The sequence below is a fragment of the Leucopleurus acutus genome, assembly GCF_964270905.1.
Source record: "Leucopleurus acutus genome assembly, chromosome: 1".
NCBI lineage: Eukaryota > Metazoa > Chordata > Mammalia > Artiodactyla > Delphinidae > Leucopleurus > Leucopleurus acutus.
In genome coordinates this window covers 134,057,322-134,076,369 of record NC_139142.1, presented here as the reverse complement: position 1 = coordinate 134,076,369, position 19,048 = coordinate 134,057,322, and the positions used below count along the sequence as shown (strand labels likewise).

General features: G+C 36.4%; 1 protein-coding gene across 2 annotated transcripts in view; it reads left to right on the top strand.

The window, feature by feature from the left end:
* The window catches only part of CLPX (caseinolytic mitochondrial matrix peptidase chaperone subunit X), a 36,950-nt gene extending 19,000 nt beyond the window's left edge, over positions 1–17,950 (top strand). The window contains exons 6-14 of one of the 2 annotated variants that reach the window (XM_082849607.1): positions 468–509; positions 4,606–4,782; positions 5,151–5,315; positions 6,149–6,237; positions 7,218–7,382; positions 10,857–11,156; positions 12,764–12,856; positions 14,348–14,454; positions 16,232–17,950. In XM_082849607.1, coding sequence (XP_082705733.1) covers positions 468–509; positions 4,606–4,782; positions 5,151–5,315; positions 6,149–6,237; positions 7,218–7,382; positions 10,857–11,156; positions 12,764–12,856; positions 14,348–14,454; positions 16,232–16,322 — 1,229 coding nt within the window. In that variant the 3' untranslated portion in view covers positions 16,323–17,950. Of the gene's footprint in view, positions 1–467; positions 510–4,605; positions 4,783–5,150; positions 5,316–6,148; positions 6,238–7,217; positions 7,383–10,856; positions 11,157–12,763; positions 13,390–14,347; positions 14,455–16,231 lie in introns of those variants that run through there. The other variant, XM_082849606.1, reaches the window with a different exon arrangement.
* Positions 17,951–19,048: the final 1,098 nt, after the last annotated feature.

Below are 19,048 nucleotides of genomic sequence, written 5' to 3'. Positions count from 1 at the left end.
ACTATTGAAAGACTTGGAACATTCATTTTTATAAGGTCCAAATCGCGTTGTTTAGTCATGGAGCAAAATGATTTTTTCTGATTCCTTCAGTCAACAAATTAATAGTTAAGCTCTTCTAGGTGCTGGAAAAGCAAATGGTTACATGGTATTTATAGTATGAGGGATTTAAACTCTTATTAAAGACCTAAATTATTACTACTCTTTTCTTAAAATAGCAGCTTTGTATTTGACAAATGTGAATATTAGCAACTGGACAGCCATCATTAAGCATCTTTGGGGTTTTTTTTAATGTAGAAAGTAGGTAGCATATAAATTCTTTGATAATGTGAAAAGCTGAAAGGACGTTAAAGAACATATTCTTTAAATATATTTGGAAGAGGGCAAGAAGTGGAATACTCCTTGTTTGTTCCCCTAAATTAAACAAATATATAATATTTTCACATTGCCATTTTCATCCTCTTTCTTAGAGTTAGAAATAAGAAGACGGGAGGATGAGTACAGATTTACAAGTAAGTGACCTCTCTTCAGGTCCTCCTCTGTAATCATTCTTCCTTTTGAGATTTACCTCAGTGAAGTTTGTCAGCAGTAGTAATGGTAGACATGTATTTGCTTGTGTATTCTAAGAAAGATATTGTATATTATCTAAGCCTGTTTGTTATACGTGGTATATATAACTTTGGAACAGTTTCATAGCTAATTTGTGTAGTTTGTAGATGTTGGGTTATTTTAGATATTTGATTTTATCTTTTCTGTTGTGATATTTCTTAAAGCATAATGTAGAGAAATAAAAAGTACTATATGCAGTTTTTCTCTAGATCTGCATATTAACAGAAGTTGTATTTTTAAAAATCTGTAGCTTGAATATTATATCCTTTTTTAAAAAAACCATACAATTAGAGTTGTTCTGACTGTAAGTGACAAATTTTAGGGGAGGCAGATTATCTTCCAGCTACTCTTTGCCAGAAACCACACTGTTTATTTTTTGGTGTTTATGAAACTTAGTGTAGACTCGCTAATTATACATAAGCACCAACTCACTGTTGCGAGGCCTAGACTGCCCCTATAAGCATCAGATGGTCTGATGGAGGGTGTGGAGGGACCTGATAAACCAAAGGTAGTGGCCATTCTGATGTCTTGAACCCATTCTTTGGAGGTGGATATAGCTGCCATACAGAGGGAGAAGGTTCCAAAGTTATAAGAAGATTCATATTGTCACAAAAGACAAAAAACAGTAGATAAGCCAGTATGAACATTTTTCACTTAAAAGTTTGATAATTTTACATTTGCCTTTGAACCAAACAGTGTTATACATCTACTATTTGAAGTGTACTATATATTCAGGATGAGCTATGAGAACATAACTAGTTTACCAACTCTGGCATGAGATTTATTAAATGTAATAAAATATGCTGTCAATATATATTCATAAATTTGGGCAGGTGGCTGATGAAGCTACTATGAATTATTAAAGAAAAGTCTATAGTGAGTATTTTGATAAAATATATATGTAGTGATTTTTTAAAAATGTATGTAGTGGGGCTTCCCTGGTGGCGCAGTGGTTGAGAGTCCGCCTGCCGATGCAGGGGACACGGGTTCGTGCCCCGGTCCGGGAGGATCCCACATGCCGCAGAGCGGCTGCGCCCGTGAGCTATGGCCGCTGAGCCTGCGCGTCCGGAGCCTGTGCTCCGCAACAGGAGAGGCCACAACAGTGAGAGGCCCGCATACCGCAAAAAAAAAAAAAAAATTCTTGGATGTTCCTTTGGAAATCACGTATTAGAGACCAACATATGTCTTTTTAACATGTTAAGATTGATGCTTTTTTCCTCCATCATTGGAACATAAAGTTTTTCTGAAGTTAAGCACGAAATGAAATAGTTGGCTTGCATATAAGGGCTGTGTGTTATACAAATACTTAAACACAAGAAAACAGTAGTACTAATAGTAAATTCTTCCAAAGCACATATAAAACTATCTGCCAGGCACTGTTTTAAGTGTTTTACATGTATATACTCATTAATCTTCCCCAAACCTATGAGACAGAAACTATTATTTTCACTACCATTTTACGTATAAGAAAATTGAAGCACAGAAATTTTAAGTTGTTTGCCTAGGGCCATATAGCTGATGAGCTGCACACAACTAACTATTCTAGCCTGCTTGCTCATAGTCCTTATTATAGAGAGCTGCCTATGTAATGAGAGATAATGCAAGAACAGAGACTTAACTGAAAGAACAGGAGAGTTATCTCAAGTTTACCCTGGAGCATATTTTCATAAATGGAATGACAAACATCATTTGTTCTGTACTATTTAAATTATTCCTTTTATAAAAATACTTAAATCATAGAGTAAGTTAAATACATGTGTCATATGATTTCACTGTAGTCAGTATGCTTCTTGTGATTTTGTTCAAATTACCTAAATCATCTTTTCCCCATTGGGCAGACCTACTTTTCAGCCAAGCACCTTCTTATATTGTCACAATTCCTAACTAGATTTTGCTGAAATTAAAAAAAAAAACTTTTCTTTTTTTTTTTGTTTAGTAGGGACAACTATCTAACTGAACTAATATAGACTGCATTTTTTTTGCCTGATGTGAATTGTACTGAGACATAGCATTGTGATTTATTCGCTGATCATTAACTGTCAAATGGAGCACAATTTAATTAAATTCAAATGTTTATTTAATGCCTATTATTTTTGATGACTAGAATAACCCTTTACCAAAGGGTGTGACCCAAAGATAGTTTGAAAGTGACAGCCAGATAGAATAGTACTATAATAATATGTCTGCTGAACATCTGTCTGTTGGTTTTTTTTTTTTTTTGCGGTACGCGGGCCCGTCACTGCTGTGGCCTCTCCCATTGCGGAGCACAGGCTCCGGACGCGCAGGCTCAGCGGCCATGGCTCACGGGCCCAGCCGCTCCGTGGCACGTGGGATCTTCCCGGACCGGGGCACAAACCCATGTCCCACCAGGGAAGCCCCCAATGCTTTATTATTTTAATCAAACCAACAGACAGGGCTTCCCTGGTGGCGCTGTGGTTGAGAGTCCGCCTGCCGATGCAGGGGACATGGGTTTGTGCCCCGGTCCGGGAAGATCCCACGTGCCACGGAGCGGCTGGGCCCGTGAGCCATGGCCGCTGAGCCTGCGCGTCCGGAGCCTGTGCTCCGCAATGGGAGAGGCCACAGCAGTGACGGGCCCGCGTACCCCACACACACACACAAAATAATAATAAAGCATTGGAAAATACTGATATTCTTAGAAACAACCTAAAAATAAATCAGAAAATATAAACAAGTATGATATGAGCACAGATACCTTAAATGCTGAGAGCCAGGAGCAATATGGATAGTTAAAAATCTGGCTAATTGAAAAGAGTATTGGGATTCTTTCCTTCAGCCAAGAGAGAGTGAGAATAAGATTTTTTTTTTTAAGGGATCCAGCTGATAAACTGTTAGTTTGCCAACAATATGATTCCCATATAGTTAAGATTATGTCTCTAATAAAGGAACTGCAGTGATCCAGTTGAGATCCTGTAAAATCAGGAATTCAGATAGGGCCAAGGATAATGAATCTTACCATAGTTGGTTTCTCTGGTAGACTCACAGGATCATTTTTAAATGTGGAAGAGACTGTTTAAAGGTCATATGTCTCAGTATTTTCACTAAGGAAGCAGGCCCAGTAAAGCTAAGTGACTTGCCATGCTCCTACAATAGAACCGAGACTAGAACCCAAGTTTCCTATTTCTCAGTTCAATGTTTTTCCCTTTCTCTACAGCCCTGCTTATTTTCATTTGTACTGAAAAAATAATATACCTTTATCTTTCAAAGTGCCTCCAAATCAATTGTGGTTTTTTTTTTTTTTTTTTTAATTGGCTGTGTTGGGTCTTTGTTGCTGCACGTGGGCTTTCTATAGTTGAGGCAAGCGGGAGCTACTCTTCGTTGTGGTGCGTGGCCTCCTCATTGTGATGACTTCTCTTGTTGCGGAGCATGGGCTCTAGGCACGCAGGCTTCAGTAGTTGTGGCATGTGGGCTCAGTAGTTGTGGCTCGCGGGCTCTGGAACACAAGCTCAGTAGTTGTGGCTCATGGGCTCCATGGCATGTGGGATCTTCCCAGACCAGGGCTCGAACCCATGTCCCCTGCTCTGGCAGGCGGATCCTTAACCACTGCGCCACCAGGGAAGCCCTTGTGTTTTGTTCTTAAACACAGGCATAGAAACACAAAGTGTACATATGACTTGCTCAAGATCATATAGCTATTTAGAGGCAAATAAAGGACCAAAGCTAAAGCTTTCTGACTCCTAGCACTGTTCTCCTATTACACTGCCTTCTTTTCAGTAAAAGTATATTCTTCATACAAGTTTATGTAAATAAGGAAGGTAAAAATAATCCATTTCCTTTGCTTAAGGTTCCCTGAATAATCATTGTGTATTGTACATTTGTCATTAGATAATTTGAGGCTTTCTTCCTTTATAGGTAAGGCAAAATGTCAGAATATTTAAATTTTTTCTAAATAGGTGATTGGTTTTAGATGTAGGGTTTTATTGGGCATTTTTTCAGGTAAAATCAAATGAAGCTCTAATAATTCCTTTGGCATTTTTTCAGAGTTGCTTCAGATTGCTGGAATTAGTCCACATGGTAATGCTTTAGGAGCATCAATGCAGCAACAAGTAAACCAACAAATACCTCAGGAAAAACGAGGAGGTGAAGTATTGGATTCTTCCCATGATGACATAAAACTTGAAAAGAGTAATATTTTGCTGCTTGGACCAACTGGGTCAGGTAAATAACTTACTGAAAAATCACTACTCATTTTAAAAAAAATAGAATAGAAATGATTCTGTAACCTGTGTCTTATGACTGGGGGATTCTCACTCTTAAGAGGAACATCTAAGGCCAATCTTATGGTAGTTATAAAGGGCTTAGAACTGAATTTGAGGTGTTGGTATTGCCCTTTAGGCCAGTCCCTAATATCTTAACAGGAATAATGAAAATAGGGTACCATTATATCTGAGTAATAGTAGAGAAAAGATGTAACACTAATTTTTCTTATTATACATTCTTCACATTTAATTTGTTTTGCATTTTTGTAGAGAAATTGTATGACAGCATATTTTTAGTAAATTTTTAGTTACTGTTTCTATTTGTAGGTAAAACTCTTCTGGCACAAACCTTAGCTAAATGCCTTGATGTCCCTTTTGCTATCTGTGACTGTACGACTTTGACTCAGGCTGGATATGTAGGTGAAGATATTGAATCTGTGATTGCCAAACTGCTCCAAGATGCCAATTATAATGTAGAAAAAGCACAACAAGGTATGTTTCAGTGTAGTTTGTCCCCAGATATAGTCTGTTGGGGAAGCAGTCTAATAGCAAGAGAATATAATTTTTATTTTGAGTCAAGGAGTAAAATTCTATAATTATATAAAAGTAGCTATGTTAAACATTTTCTAGCATACCAAGGGCCACAAAGTTTGCTTTGCCTTAATGTTATAATATGGCTACTAGGGTGAAAAGAGGCTAAATTACTATTCCATTAGATCCTTAATACTATCATTGTTTTTCCTGTTCTGACTTTCCTCTATACTCGTAATGCTGGGGTGGGGTAAGGGAGGGGATGAGGACAAGTGCAGGAGAGTGCAAGATGTATATAGAAACAAATTAGGCTATTGACTTAGGGGATGTCATAGATGCTGCATTTCTCTTTTCCCTATCTATCATCTGTCCTTGTTTACACGAAGAGCTTGACAGCTTCCTGTCCAAATTCCTTTAAGACAAGAATATGGATGGGAAAAAAATAAGCTAAAATTTTGCTAATACCAACCCTGTATCCACCTTCTGCTTTCACACTATACCTCTATCTCAGCTTCTTAGAATAAAGAACCTGAAAACATTAGTGGGGTAGATAACTATTGTCATAGAGAATTGGTTATCATACCCAAGTGATATTCTATAGAATAAATTATAAAACGTTTGCACAAAATGATGAGTGGGAAAGCTAGCAGTGTATTTTTATAGTATTAAGCCATTGTATATGTTAAGTGTTAAAGATTAAATAACCTTGCTCTCTAGCTACCTAGTCGTTTAAAGCTGAGTTATTTTGTTTATATCTTTTTCATATTATAAATAGAATCCTCCTTAAATTATAGGAATTGTCTTTCTGGATGAAGTAGATAAGATTGGCAGTGTGCCAGGCATTCATCAGTTACGGGATGTAGGTGGAGAAGGCGTTCAGCAAGTAAGCAGTTGAATATTTTGTTCAAGTCCACTAAAAGGAAGGGAATACATCAACCTCCCAAATATTGTACGTTTGGTTTCACATTCAATTAGATTCTGTTTTGTTTATTTCTCCCCCTCCAAACTCCATATACCATTTAGTTCAGGTCCTAAGAGAAAGCTGTTGGCGATTCTAAATACCAAATTACCTCTGTTAGGAAATTAAAAATACTTTAAAGAAATAAATGAAATTTAATTTTTGTTGGTTTTATTACACAAAGGCCCAGTTAAACATTTCTAGAGGACTCTTAAAGAAAGTTCTGGTTGTAACTAGACATAAATGAACTATGTACATGTATCTTATTCTTTTCACTTAATTAGAAGATAAAATAGAGTTTTATGCCTTATAGAGTCATACTTAAAGTCATAATAATCTATTGGGCAACTTGACCTTTTACTGGTAACTAATTATGACATAAATTACAGGGTAAGGAAAATTGCTTTTGTTTTTTTGACCAAGACATAGACAGGTACAGTCACACTTATAAAATGTGCTGGATGATGTTTTTTATAAAGGCATCTCAATATATAGGTATTCTCAAAGTTTAACACTAGGAGTAGAATAGAATTTTAATTTGCATGAAAGACAAATCTTCAAATATTTTCAAATTTTGAATGTTCCCACCATGGTTGGATAACATCTTAGAGAGCCATAATTCTATCTTTATGTCAGAACTATGTCTTTACCATCAAAAACAACCTCTTGAGTTGACTGTTTCCTGAATGCATCAGGAGTCCTATACCTATTCCAAATAAATATATGAATAATTAATGTGATAGTATATTAGATTTTCATGTTAGTTATAGAAATGTGGGAGTTTTCTTCAGTTATGCTCATTGACCATAACCACATATTATTTTCCCCATTGAATCCCATTACCTAAAGTATAATAAATAATACGCTTATATGATGATGCCATAAATCATTTATTCTTTATTTAGGGCTTATTAAAACTACTAGAAGGCACAATAGTCAATGTTCCAGAAAAGAATTCCCGTAAGCTACGTGGAGAAACGGTACAAGTTGATACAACAAACATCCTGTTTGTTGCATCTGGTGCTTTCAATGGTTTGGACAGAATCATCAGCAGGAGAAAAAATGAAAAGGTAAGTTTTTCTGAGTGATTACTAGGAGAGAAAGCATTTGAAGTTAGAGGATGGACCCTCAGTTTCTAATCTCATATCTAGATGCTGGCTGCCAGTTGTGGATTTTTACGAGTTAGGTTTTCTTAGAGTATACCAGAAATATATGCCTAGTTATTTTTAAAATGTCATAGTAGTAGTTTGGAAGATTTCTAAATATCATCTATATATGGGCATTTTTAAAGTATAACTTGATGATTTCAATTTTATATTTCATCTAAGGAGTTTTTTATTATTTGAGGTAGCTGCTGTATCAATAAAAATTCTACTCATTTCTCTTGCCCAATTCACTGGAGCCCAATAAAGAGCTTGTCTCCATTGCTCCTGCCCATAGAGTCTTCATAGATCACTGCTGACATGCACAAATGGAGGAAAGCAGTTTGGAGGTTGGGGGAAGGGTTGTGATCCCACCTAGTTTTATAGATGTTTCTTAAACATTCTTATAAGCCTTGATTTTAACTGGTACTTATTTTTTCGTATCCTCAAAGTTCATGCCCAGTACCTGTTTATTGATTGATTACGATAAAATGTAATGTCAAAATAGTGGCAAGAAGCCCGAAAACATGCCTGTTTTCCATGCTTTTGTGTTTTACATAGTAGCCACAAATGATACCTTTTATATAATATATTCTACGTAAATGAATATATCATAGATCACCTCTTTGCTGTATTGTTTGCTTTAAGTCTCCTTGGCCTTGCATGTTTAGTAGTTTACTTTAGCTTTTAGTTTAGTAGTAGTAGCTACTAATGTAGTAGTTTAGTAGTAGTAAAAAAGAAAAATAACGCTGCTAATAAATGGTTGCCTGTGTTAATTCTTTTGCATAGCCTAGATGAGAAACCTCTTGTACAGATACTAACTGAGCCAGGTAGTGCTGTTATTCCTCAATAAGGTTAGATTTTTATTTTTCATATTAGTTAATTTATGTTTTTCTTGCTTTTGAAATTCTGTATAAATTAGCCTAACAAATTAGAAAGACGAAATTATTTCTTTGTGTGTGCGCCCAAACATGCATGCGTTTGAGAGAGACAGATGGGGGAGGGTGGGGAAGAGAGAGAGAGAACTTTATATTCAAAATTCTGTAACCAAAGCCAAGGACCATGTTCTTATATTTATTTATAATTCATACTTCCAAAAAGAATTTGAAGCTAGAAACATTTAGAAAAGAACAATTAAAAGTATTATTAGTAAAGAGATCAGAAACATGTAAAAGGAAGGTTTAGGTCATTTCAACTTAGTGGAAATTAAGTCACTCTGTTTAGCTTTGAACTTCTTAATGAAAAGTAGGGAGAAATCGTGAGCTAGTTTTTATTGCCTGAAAGAGGAAGGGTATGATGTCTTCATGAGAGACAAAGATTAAAAAAGAGTTTTTCACTTAGATTTTTTTTTTTTTAATTTATTTTGGCTGTGCCGGGTCTTAGTTGCAGCATGCAGGATCTTCGTTGTGGCATGTTTAGTTGCGGCATGCAGGATCTTTAGTTGCAGCATGCGAACTCTTAGTTGTGGCATGCATGTGGGATCTAGTTCCCCAACCAGGGATTGAACCCGGGCCCCCTCCATTGGGAGCGTGGAGTCTTACCCACTCGACCACCAGGGAAGTCCCTGTCACATAGATTTTTAGGAAAAGAAGACAGAGACATAAGAGAGTCTGCAACAGTGATTTTATAGAGGATTAAACACATCCATTTGGCTACTGTTTTTACCAAACCTCATTGAAAGCCAGGAGTACAATATAAATAATACACCTCTACCTCTACCTCTTTCCTAACCATATGAAACTGCTTGCAGTCTTAAGTTTTATTCCTATTGCCTTTGCTCATGTCCTCCCCACCTCAGTCCAGTTGGCAAATATGTGTTCATTTTTTTTTAACACAATAAACATTTATTTCTTGCTCAAACAAATCCAGAAGTGTATTGGGTGGTAATATGTGTTCATTCTTTAAGACTCAGTCTGTCAAATGATTAGGCAATTCCTCTGTGAAGACTTTCTTGGTCACCTCTTACTCTCTGTCCCCAGTATTTCCTCTTTTCTTTCTTTCCACTGCTGTAGTTTCCTGTACAGTTGTCCTTCATTGCACCTATGATGCTTTAATATCTTCATGTGTTCTCACTGTAAATAAGTCCCTTTAGGTTAGGATAAGGGCTGTCTTCAGGTTTGTATCCTCAGTGTTTTATAATAATGCTTAATGCTTAATAAATGTATATCCATATATATAATAAATATGAGTATATATATTTATTACTATATATGCTTATATTGTATGTATAATAAATGTTTAAATTATTGAATGAAAGGTATTTTGCTTTCTGATACACTAACTGTCCACATACACAGCTTAGAGTATCAGGAATGGATTTTTTTTTTTAATGAATGAATTAATTTATTTATGGCTGTGTTGGGTCTTTGTCTCCGCGCGAGGGCTTTCTCTAGCTGCGGCAAGCGGAGGCCACTCTTCATCGCGGTACGCGGGCCTCTCACTATCGCGGCCTCTCTTGTTGTGGAGCACAGGCTCCAGACGCGCAGGCTCAGTAGTTGTGGCTCACGGGCCTAGTTGCTCCGCGGCATGTGGGATCTTCCCAGACCAGGGCTCGAACCCGTGTCCCCTGCATTGGCAGGTGGACTTTCAACCACTGCGCCACCAGGGAAGCCCAGGAATGGATTTTTAACTTAGGTGTTTTCTCATATATCATGTACTTGTTCTTTTGACAAAAGTTGTATGACATATCAAAATTAAACTGCGGACAGTTGCCTGGAGTATAGTTCTTTTATATTGACTAAAGCAAGATCCATACACCTTAGATAAACAACTTTTTGCAGCAAAGTTACCATTTTTGTTTGATGTCCTTACATGTTCTTTATAAAATCGAAATTATTCTAACTCATAGGATGTTCTAACTCATAGGATATTCTAACTCATAGTATGCAACCCCAAATCACGATTTTAATAGAATGCTTAGCAATGACTTAAGACACTTGTGGATAATTTTGTTTTAAGTCTGCTTGTTCCATAGGCACTATTCCTGTTTACAGTATTACAAAACTGACTTTGGTTACAAAATAATTACTATCTCTGTTTCCACAGTTCTTGCACATTTTGGAAGCCACACTAGTCTAGAGGTCTCAGAAAAATCCTGCAACATCATTGTATGAGTTCTAAGGGACTTCCCTTCACAGTTCTTACTTACCTACTTTTACTAGAATTCATTCTTTGAGAGTTGGTTAGGTTCTCAATTCTGAAGGCAGATAGACCTGAGTTTGAATCCTGGCTTTTACCACTAGCAGCAATGGTACTTAACCTCTCTAAGCCTTTTTCTTCATTGTAAAATATAAATGATAATACTTTCTTCTGTTGTGAAGATGGCATGAGATATGCATGTAAAATGCTGAGCACGATGCAGCTTTATTCTGTTATTTATAATACCTGTCTTTTCTTTGGCAGTATCTTGGATTTGGAACACCGTCTAATCTGGGAAAAGGCAGAAGGGCTGCAGCTGCTGCAGACCTTGCCAATCGAAGTGGAGAATCAAATACTCACCAAGACATTGAAGAAAAAGATCGTTTATTACGTCATGTGGAAGCCAGAGATCTCATTGAATTTGGCATGATTCCTGAGTTTGTGGGACGGTTGCCTGTGGTAGTTCCTTTGCATAGCCTAGATGAGAAAACACTTGTACAAATACTAACTGAGCCACGTAATGCTGTTATTCCTCAGTACCAGGCCTTATTCAGCATGGATAAGGTTAGATTTTTATTTTTTATACTTACTTAATTTATGGGTTGTTTTTTTTTTTGCTACTGAAACTCTACATATGTTAGCCTAACAAATTAAAAAGCAATACTTACCTGGAATACCAGCCTATTCCTCACTAAATATGGATCTAGGAATCAGGGAAGGCACGTTGTGTCATATTAGACACTTAGGAGTTGGCTTTATTTTTTTCTTAATTAAAATTGACATTGTAGCTTAAAGCCCAAGGATATATATAGAGAGAAATTGTGCTAGCAGCCTACCCCTAACCCCTCAAGCCAGGCACACAGGATTGTCTTTTCAGCCTTGATATTCTAAATGCTTTCATTGTGACATACTAGGTATACTTTTTTCTAAAGTTAGCTCTCACATCTACTTCTCTGCAGCCAGACACCTGGAGCCATATATCTAATCAGATAGCAAATGTTTGGGTTTTCTGAACCTAGTGTCTCAAAATATCAGTCTCCTTCTCTCCATTGCCATTGTCCCTACCTCAAGTCAGTCTCCTTTATCATTCTTCACCTTGACCCATGCATTTACTTCCTCATTGGTCTCCCTATCTAAAGTCTGTCTCTGACCACCACCACCAAAATATTATCATCTCCCACTTTACTTCCAGAGTGGATCTTTTTAAAATTATTGAACACAGTGTTCAACAAATATTAGATATTAAGTTCTTAATAAATACTTAATGAATAAACACAAAGCTAATTATTTTACTTCCCTCCTTAAAAATCCTTCAGTGGTCCCCTAGCCTTATTTAGATGCCCCCACTTTGGTGCTCTCTTAGCACCATGTGCAAACACTATGCTGTAAATGCTCTTTTGCTAATTTGTCACCACCCAATACACTTAAGTTTCTTGAGGGCAAAGGTGGTGTCTGATTCATCACTCAGTTTCTAATATATAAACACACAGGGGTTCAATAAATGTTGAATAAAGCCCTAGAAAATCCACGTTAATGTAGAAAACCTCTTCAAGGACTAAGGACAAACTTGAGATTCATACTGATACCTTCCCATAGGTTAATTCATAGAAACAAGTGCTTTTTGAAGGCAAGGTTCTGAAGCACCGTGAGAGATAATTACCTCACTTAAATTTTACATTTTCTGGATGTAGAAATTAATAAACAAAAGTTGTTTAATACCAAGATTTTATAAAATCTGATGTTCCAAAGTATTTTGATTTTGGGAGCGTATATTAACTTCTCAATAAGTTTTGGAATTTGTGGTAATTTAGAGAGACCTGTCTAAACTTTTACCTTCGTTCTATAGGATGAGAGGGTTAGTAACACTCTTTAAAATGAATATTTTCCAGAAACTAAGTTATAGTCTAAAAATGCTTTAGTCTGAAAGGGGATAGTGTCAGTCAAGACACAAAGATTCTGACTCTGTGTTTCTGAGTATTAGTGAATCAGTGTACTTAGCTCTCTGGAACTTATTTCGTTACCAGTAAAGTCAGGGCATTAGTCTCTTTTTGTTCTAAAAAGACCAGTAATGGTGGTAGGTAGTAATAGTTAGTAGATCAAATACTGCATGGTTATATTAGGAAAATATCATCAAGTATTATCTGAGTTATTTCTTTTGAATATATTTGTAGTGTGAACTGAATGTTACTGAAGATGCTTTGAAAGCTATAGCCCGATTGGCACTAGAACGAAAAACAGGTGCACGAGGCCTCCGGTCCATAATGGTAAGTTGGCATAAATTTACAGAAACTAGATTATTTCTTGGTCTGAATTTTGAGAATACTAAACCTCGATGTTTTCCTCTGGAAATACATCCAGAAAATTGGTCTAATATTTTTTGTGATTTTTTTTTTTTTTGGTCACAGTATATTATATCTTTCTTTTTTCTAAAAAGGAACTTCAGGGTGTTTGCAACAAAGGACATACAGTTAATATGATTAATGAAATAGAGGAAATCAGGATCATGGGAAGGAGAATTTCATAAAACTCTACATAGGCCTTTTGACTTAAGCTCCAGAGTGCCTTCTCAGAACTATTGAAATCCTCATTGTTGTTTTTTGTTTGAAATTAAGTTGTAGATACTGTGGCATTTTACCCCTAAATTCTTCAGTATGTTATGAACTATTTTTATTTTGTTACAAATCCTAGAGACCCAGCCTACTTTGAGTCACCACCCACCCTCTTCCTTAGAGTTCTCACCCCTACTCCCCCAGGTCTGGCTGTACAGTGGGTTACTATTTCCCTACATGCTCCCAAAGCAAGCACATATTCTGTTCTCTGAGGATTTCACTGCTAAATATTACTTCTCTTATCTCAGTAGGACTTTTTTTTTTTTGCGGTACGCGGGCCTCTCACTGTCGTGGCCTCTCCCGTTGTGGAGCACAGGCTCCAGATGCGCAGGCTCAGCGGCCACGGCTCATGGGCCCAGCCACTCCACGGCATGTGGGATCTTCCCGGACCGGGGCACGAACCCGTGTCCCCTGCATCGGCAGGCGGACTCTCAACCACTGCGCCACCAGGGAAGCCCTCAGTAGGACTTTTTGATTAGAGCTACAAATCCATCATAATTTGAGATTTTACTCTTTAATGAAGGCCTGGACTTAAGGTGTTGTGACAGATTTATAAGCATGTAAACTAGAAAAACAGGTGATACAGTTGACATTTTTAGAAAATTTGATGTACTCAACCAGTATTTTCCTTAATATGGAATATAATCCGGCCCCTACTCATAGGCAAAACTAGTTTTCTTTAGTAAATAACTTTAGATCTACTGCAGCACTTGAGACAAATGCCTGTTTGAAGTCATAACTTTGTAGAGATGATTTAGGATTAAATCATTTCCAAATTAAGGATTACTAGTTGACCTCCTTTGGTCATAGAGTATGTCAAGAATGCTTCTGAGTAACACCTGAATCACATACAAAATGAAGGTACAGTCTTTTTGTATGTGCACGGTGACCTAAGTAGGCAGAACTATACAGACAAAAAGCCTTCCCTTATAGAATGACTTCTCTGTGAATTTAGTTAGAAGCTGTTTTAATATGAAGAATATGAAAGCTTTTACATTGACTTTTCAACATTCAGTTACTGGTGCATAACAGGGACTCCATAATATTTGTTGAGTTGATGAATTCGATTGATAACCTGTAGAATACAAGCATTTTATATGTAACCTCAGTTTTCCATGTAATTCATTACTTTTTTTATCTTTTTAGGAAAAGCTGTTACTAGAACCAATGTTCGAAGTCCCTAATTCTGATATTGTATGTGTGGAGGTTGACAAAGAAGTAGTAGAAGGAAAGAAGGAACCAGGATACATCCGGTAAAGTGTATTGTCAAACTAAAACAGATCTAAAGCTTGAGATAGGCTCTTTATTGCTATGGTTTATTGGTCTGTCATAAAATTATATAAAAATCCTTATAAATCATAAACTAATCAGTTATCTCAAGTTTTCTGTAGAAAAATTTTCTGATTTTGGTTTATAAAATATTTTGAGTCTTGAAAATTGATCTTCAAAATTAGTCTCCACTTGGGACTTCCCTGGTGGCACAGTGGATGACTCCACGCTCCCAATGCAGGGGGCCCGGGTTAGATCCCTGGTCAGGGAACTAGATCCCACGTGCATGCTGCAACTAAGAGTTCGCATGCCACAACCAAGGAGCCCACCTACCGCAACTAAGACCAAATAAATAACCAAATAACCAACCAAATAAATAAATATTAAAAAAAAAATTAGTCTCCACTTTTTTCTCCTAAAGGAAGAAGTATCAAAAAAAAATATAAAAGTAATCCAAATGAAAAGACTTAAATGAACTTTGCTGCTAATTCTGTAATTTATGAATTACTTGTTTCATGTCTTTCATAAGACCAAAACTTTAAAAAATATTTATTTACTTGGCTGTGTCGGGTCTTAGTTGTGGCGTGAGGGATCTTTGTTGCGGCATGTGGGATCTTTCATTGTGGTGCGAGGGCTCTTCATTGTGGCGCACAGGCCTCTCTCTAGTTGTGGTCCCGTGGGCTCTGGCTCTCTAGTTGTGGCACGCAGCCTCAGTAGTTGCAGTGTGTGGGCTCAGTAGTTGCGGAGCACAGGTTTAGTTGCCCCGCGGCATGTGGAATCTTAGTTCCCAGACCAGGGATTGAACCCGTGTCCCTGCATTGGAAAGTGGATTCTTAAGCACTGGACCACCAGGGAAGACCCACATAAGACCAAAACTTTGACGACATAATTTTTCTCTTAGTTGTATCTTATCAGTTGACAAATTTGACACATCTTTCACTGCTTTATTTAACTATTCTAGGGGTCAGTAAACTGTCTTGTACAGGGCTAGATTAATACTTCAGGGCCATACAATCTGTATTGCAGCTACTCTGCCCTCATAGCACTAGAGCTACAGTCCATAAATAAATGAGCATGTCTGTGTTCAGATAAATATTTACAAAACAAATGATGGGCTTTATCTGGCCTGCAGGCTGTAGTTTACTGACCCCGATCTATTCAATAAATATTTATTAAACAGTGTTTGACATTAATGTTACCTACATAAAAATTAGATTTCTGTCACAACATATGTTATGTTTTATGCTTATCTTCTAAGGTAACTTATGAGGCAGTTGATTGGTTTTGAACAACCTTTACTTATTCAAAGAGATATAATTCTCATTTTTATTGTTTAATATTAATATATAAAGGAATTGTGGTGGTCTGATCATAATTTTGACTAATTTGAGTCATATTGGTTTGATCAGAAGCTTTCCACTTCTTTACCACTGACATGCTAAATGTCAAGCATTTTCGTTAATAGATTCTACTTTTTTGCTGGAGGAAAGGCCTTCACGGTTGAAGCCTTGTTGTTGATTTATTTCAGTAAAAAATTTGTTTGGGAAAACTACTTGTAGTTTTTGGTTGTGTGCTCTAAATGTTTCCCATATTTTACCATTAAGCAATCTTAGTATTAGAAGTGCTCTTAATATTTTCCTTCTTTGTGTGTCATTTCTAGCTAAGTGGATTAATTTTTTATTATTCATTTTTTTGAGAAGTTGTGTTTACCCCTAATTCTTATTTAAAAAAACAAAAAACACTGATGGCTTTTCATTATAGGGCTCCAACGAAAGAATCCTCTGAAGAGGAGTATGACTCTGGAGTTGAAGAAGAAGGATGGCCTCGTCAAGCAGATGCTGCAAACAGCTAAACTGTCAGACTTCTGTCCTGTATATAAAGTTTTCCTTCTTTTGTTTAGGATCGTAACTGTCTCTACAGTCTGACATTAAAAGCATTGGATCTATCTTGGATATCATACATGGTCAGAAGCTTTTAGAATAAAAATCAGATCATGTATATAATGTAACATCACATTGATTTATACAGACTGACATAACATGGACTTAATGACACAGTGTTCAGAGACAAAATGTACATTATTTTGGTTTGGTTTTTAAAAAATACGCTTTAAAAAAATTCTTAGGAGTTCTTTTAAGCAATGCAGGTGTTGCAATAACTGTGGATTTTACAATAATGTAACTATAAATGGGAAAATAAACTCTTTAAAATTGAAGATTGGGATGCCATTCTTTAGTTTAGCCTTTTCTACCCATGTTTGTTTCCTGAAAATATTAAAATTTTTTTCATCTTAAAAATTGGAACAGGTAGTTTCCAAGTAGTTAAAGATTTCATGGAAAAAGTACCCTGAAGAACCTTATTTTGATGATTTGTTTAGCTGTATTCTTAGTCTTATCCACTAATGCATGACACGAAACTTCCCCATTGGACTATAAAAAAAGGCCATTCTCTTGCTGACTTGTCTGATTTATTTGCCATCTTTGGTCCATTTTAGTACCATGAGTGAGCAGATGGAATTGAAGTCTGCCTTAAATCTTCAGGAAGAGACTACATCTAATTCTAAAAGTAGTATTACAGCCATGTGCTGAGCTAAATAAAATATCCTAATACATTTACCTAAAGTACTTAGTTTTTTGTTGTTTTCTGGTGCTGGATATTTGTCTAATTCTTTGGCTTCATAGAATATTAAAGAAAATCTATGCTATCAGCAGAAGGGAATGTGTTCATACTAAAATATAAGTTATTAACTTTCATTATATAAGAAAACTAAACAGTGGGGGAAATTTGGGGGACTTAACAGTGAAAATTATTTCATTTGATTCCATAAATATTAAAATATTTGAGTACCTTTTAAACTTTTTTCTTTCCCACTATATTGATAGAAGTTCCTATACTGTTCCTTCAGTTCAGCCTTGTTTGAAATTGTTTAAATCAGAGTACCTTTAAACATTTGTTTTCAGTTTTTAGTTTATAAACTCTTGAGTTTTCCTCTTACTGCCCCCACCCCCATTTTCTTAGGAAAAGAACCCTAAGCTATTAGCAAATTCTACATCTTGTTGATGAAATTGGGTTTTCAGTGATGTAATAAGAGATGTTAGATATCTATTTATGGCTGGGGTAGGACCAGAAATGCACTTTTGCAAAGTGTTTAAGCCTGGTTGCTAGAGTATAGAACAGAAACTGGTATCTTTCTTGGTCTCCCTAGTAATGGTTGAAGTTCTTCTCAGGAAGTCTTTCATATTGTAACTGTTCTTTATCTTTTTCTTACAGCCTCATCATTTTCCTTTTTGTAGAGTGAAAATTGGAGTAGCTACTAAATATATTAAAGGCAGTCCTCCAGAAATGCACTGGGAGACATTTTAGTCACAACAACTTACATTTGGTTTTGAAAGTTAAAGCATAATTGATGTTTTTAAATTAAACACAACTGAGTATAACTACGATTTGTATCTTGAAACTTGTTTTGGCATTTGAATAAAACAAAAGCATTAAATGAAAGCCATTGTTGTGGTGTGTCCATAATGCAGTGCCATTTTTAAAAGGACACAGATATCATGAGTGGCTTTATTCTAGAGACTGTTAATCCTGACACATTCATATTCTTCTAATAAATTCTCCTAGTTGTAGATTCCACAGACAAAAAGTCTGTTTATGTTAAACATTGATTGAAAATCCTTACTTAAATATCCTGCATGGGCCCCACACTAGGAATACAGACCAAGCTTTCCAAGAAGTTTACTAGTCCAGTAGGGGAAGCAAATACAAACATCAGTGCATTATAATAATGGAAGTGAGGTAGGTACTAGGTGTGGCACAAAAGGTGATAGCCCAGATGGATCTGGAAGAATAAGTAGGAATTTTCCAGAAAGGAATAATGAAAAGTAAATCAAAATCTCAGAAATGTGAAACAACTAGGGAGATTTAGGAGTTGAGAAATAGGTAACCAGTACAACTTCATGTTACTACTCTGAGAAGACCATTTAATGTATTTTCTCCCCTCTCCATCTTACTGAAGACTTTGCCTTTCATTGAGAAACCATCAAAAGATGGAACTCATCTTCCCACCATCAAAGTTATAAATGTATCTGCTTCAGCACCCAACCTTTCTCTCCAGTTACAGCTGAAGGATTCCTTTTATCAAAACTCAGTCACTCCATGTTATTATGAGGGGATCCCATCATCCCCTCTCATTTCTTAAGGCCTCCGGTTCTTTTGTTAGTATCTCTACTACATTATTGGTCTCCTTCCTTCTGAAACATTCCCAGAAGCATCTAAACAATGCCTAGTATTTCCTGTTCTATAGCAAACCCCCAAGCTTATTTTTCACTTGTCTTTCCAACTACACCGTTAAGTCCACTAGCATGAAGATCATGCCTGTTTCGTTAACTATAACCAGCACTTAACATGGTGCTTCATATATTTGGTGCTCCGTACATTTTTTAAAAATTATAGAATATCTTGTATGCCAGATTAAGTTGTAATTTTATGCAGAAAGTAGTGGAGAGCTATTAAAAGGGTTTTAAGCATGAGAATTGGACATCACTAGATACGTGTTTTAGATTGTTGGGAAGGGAAGGT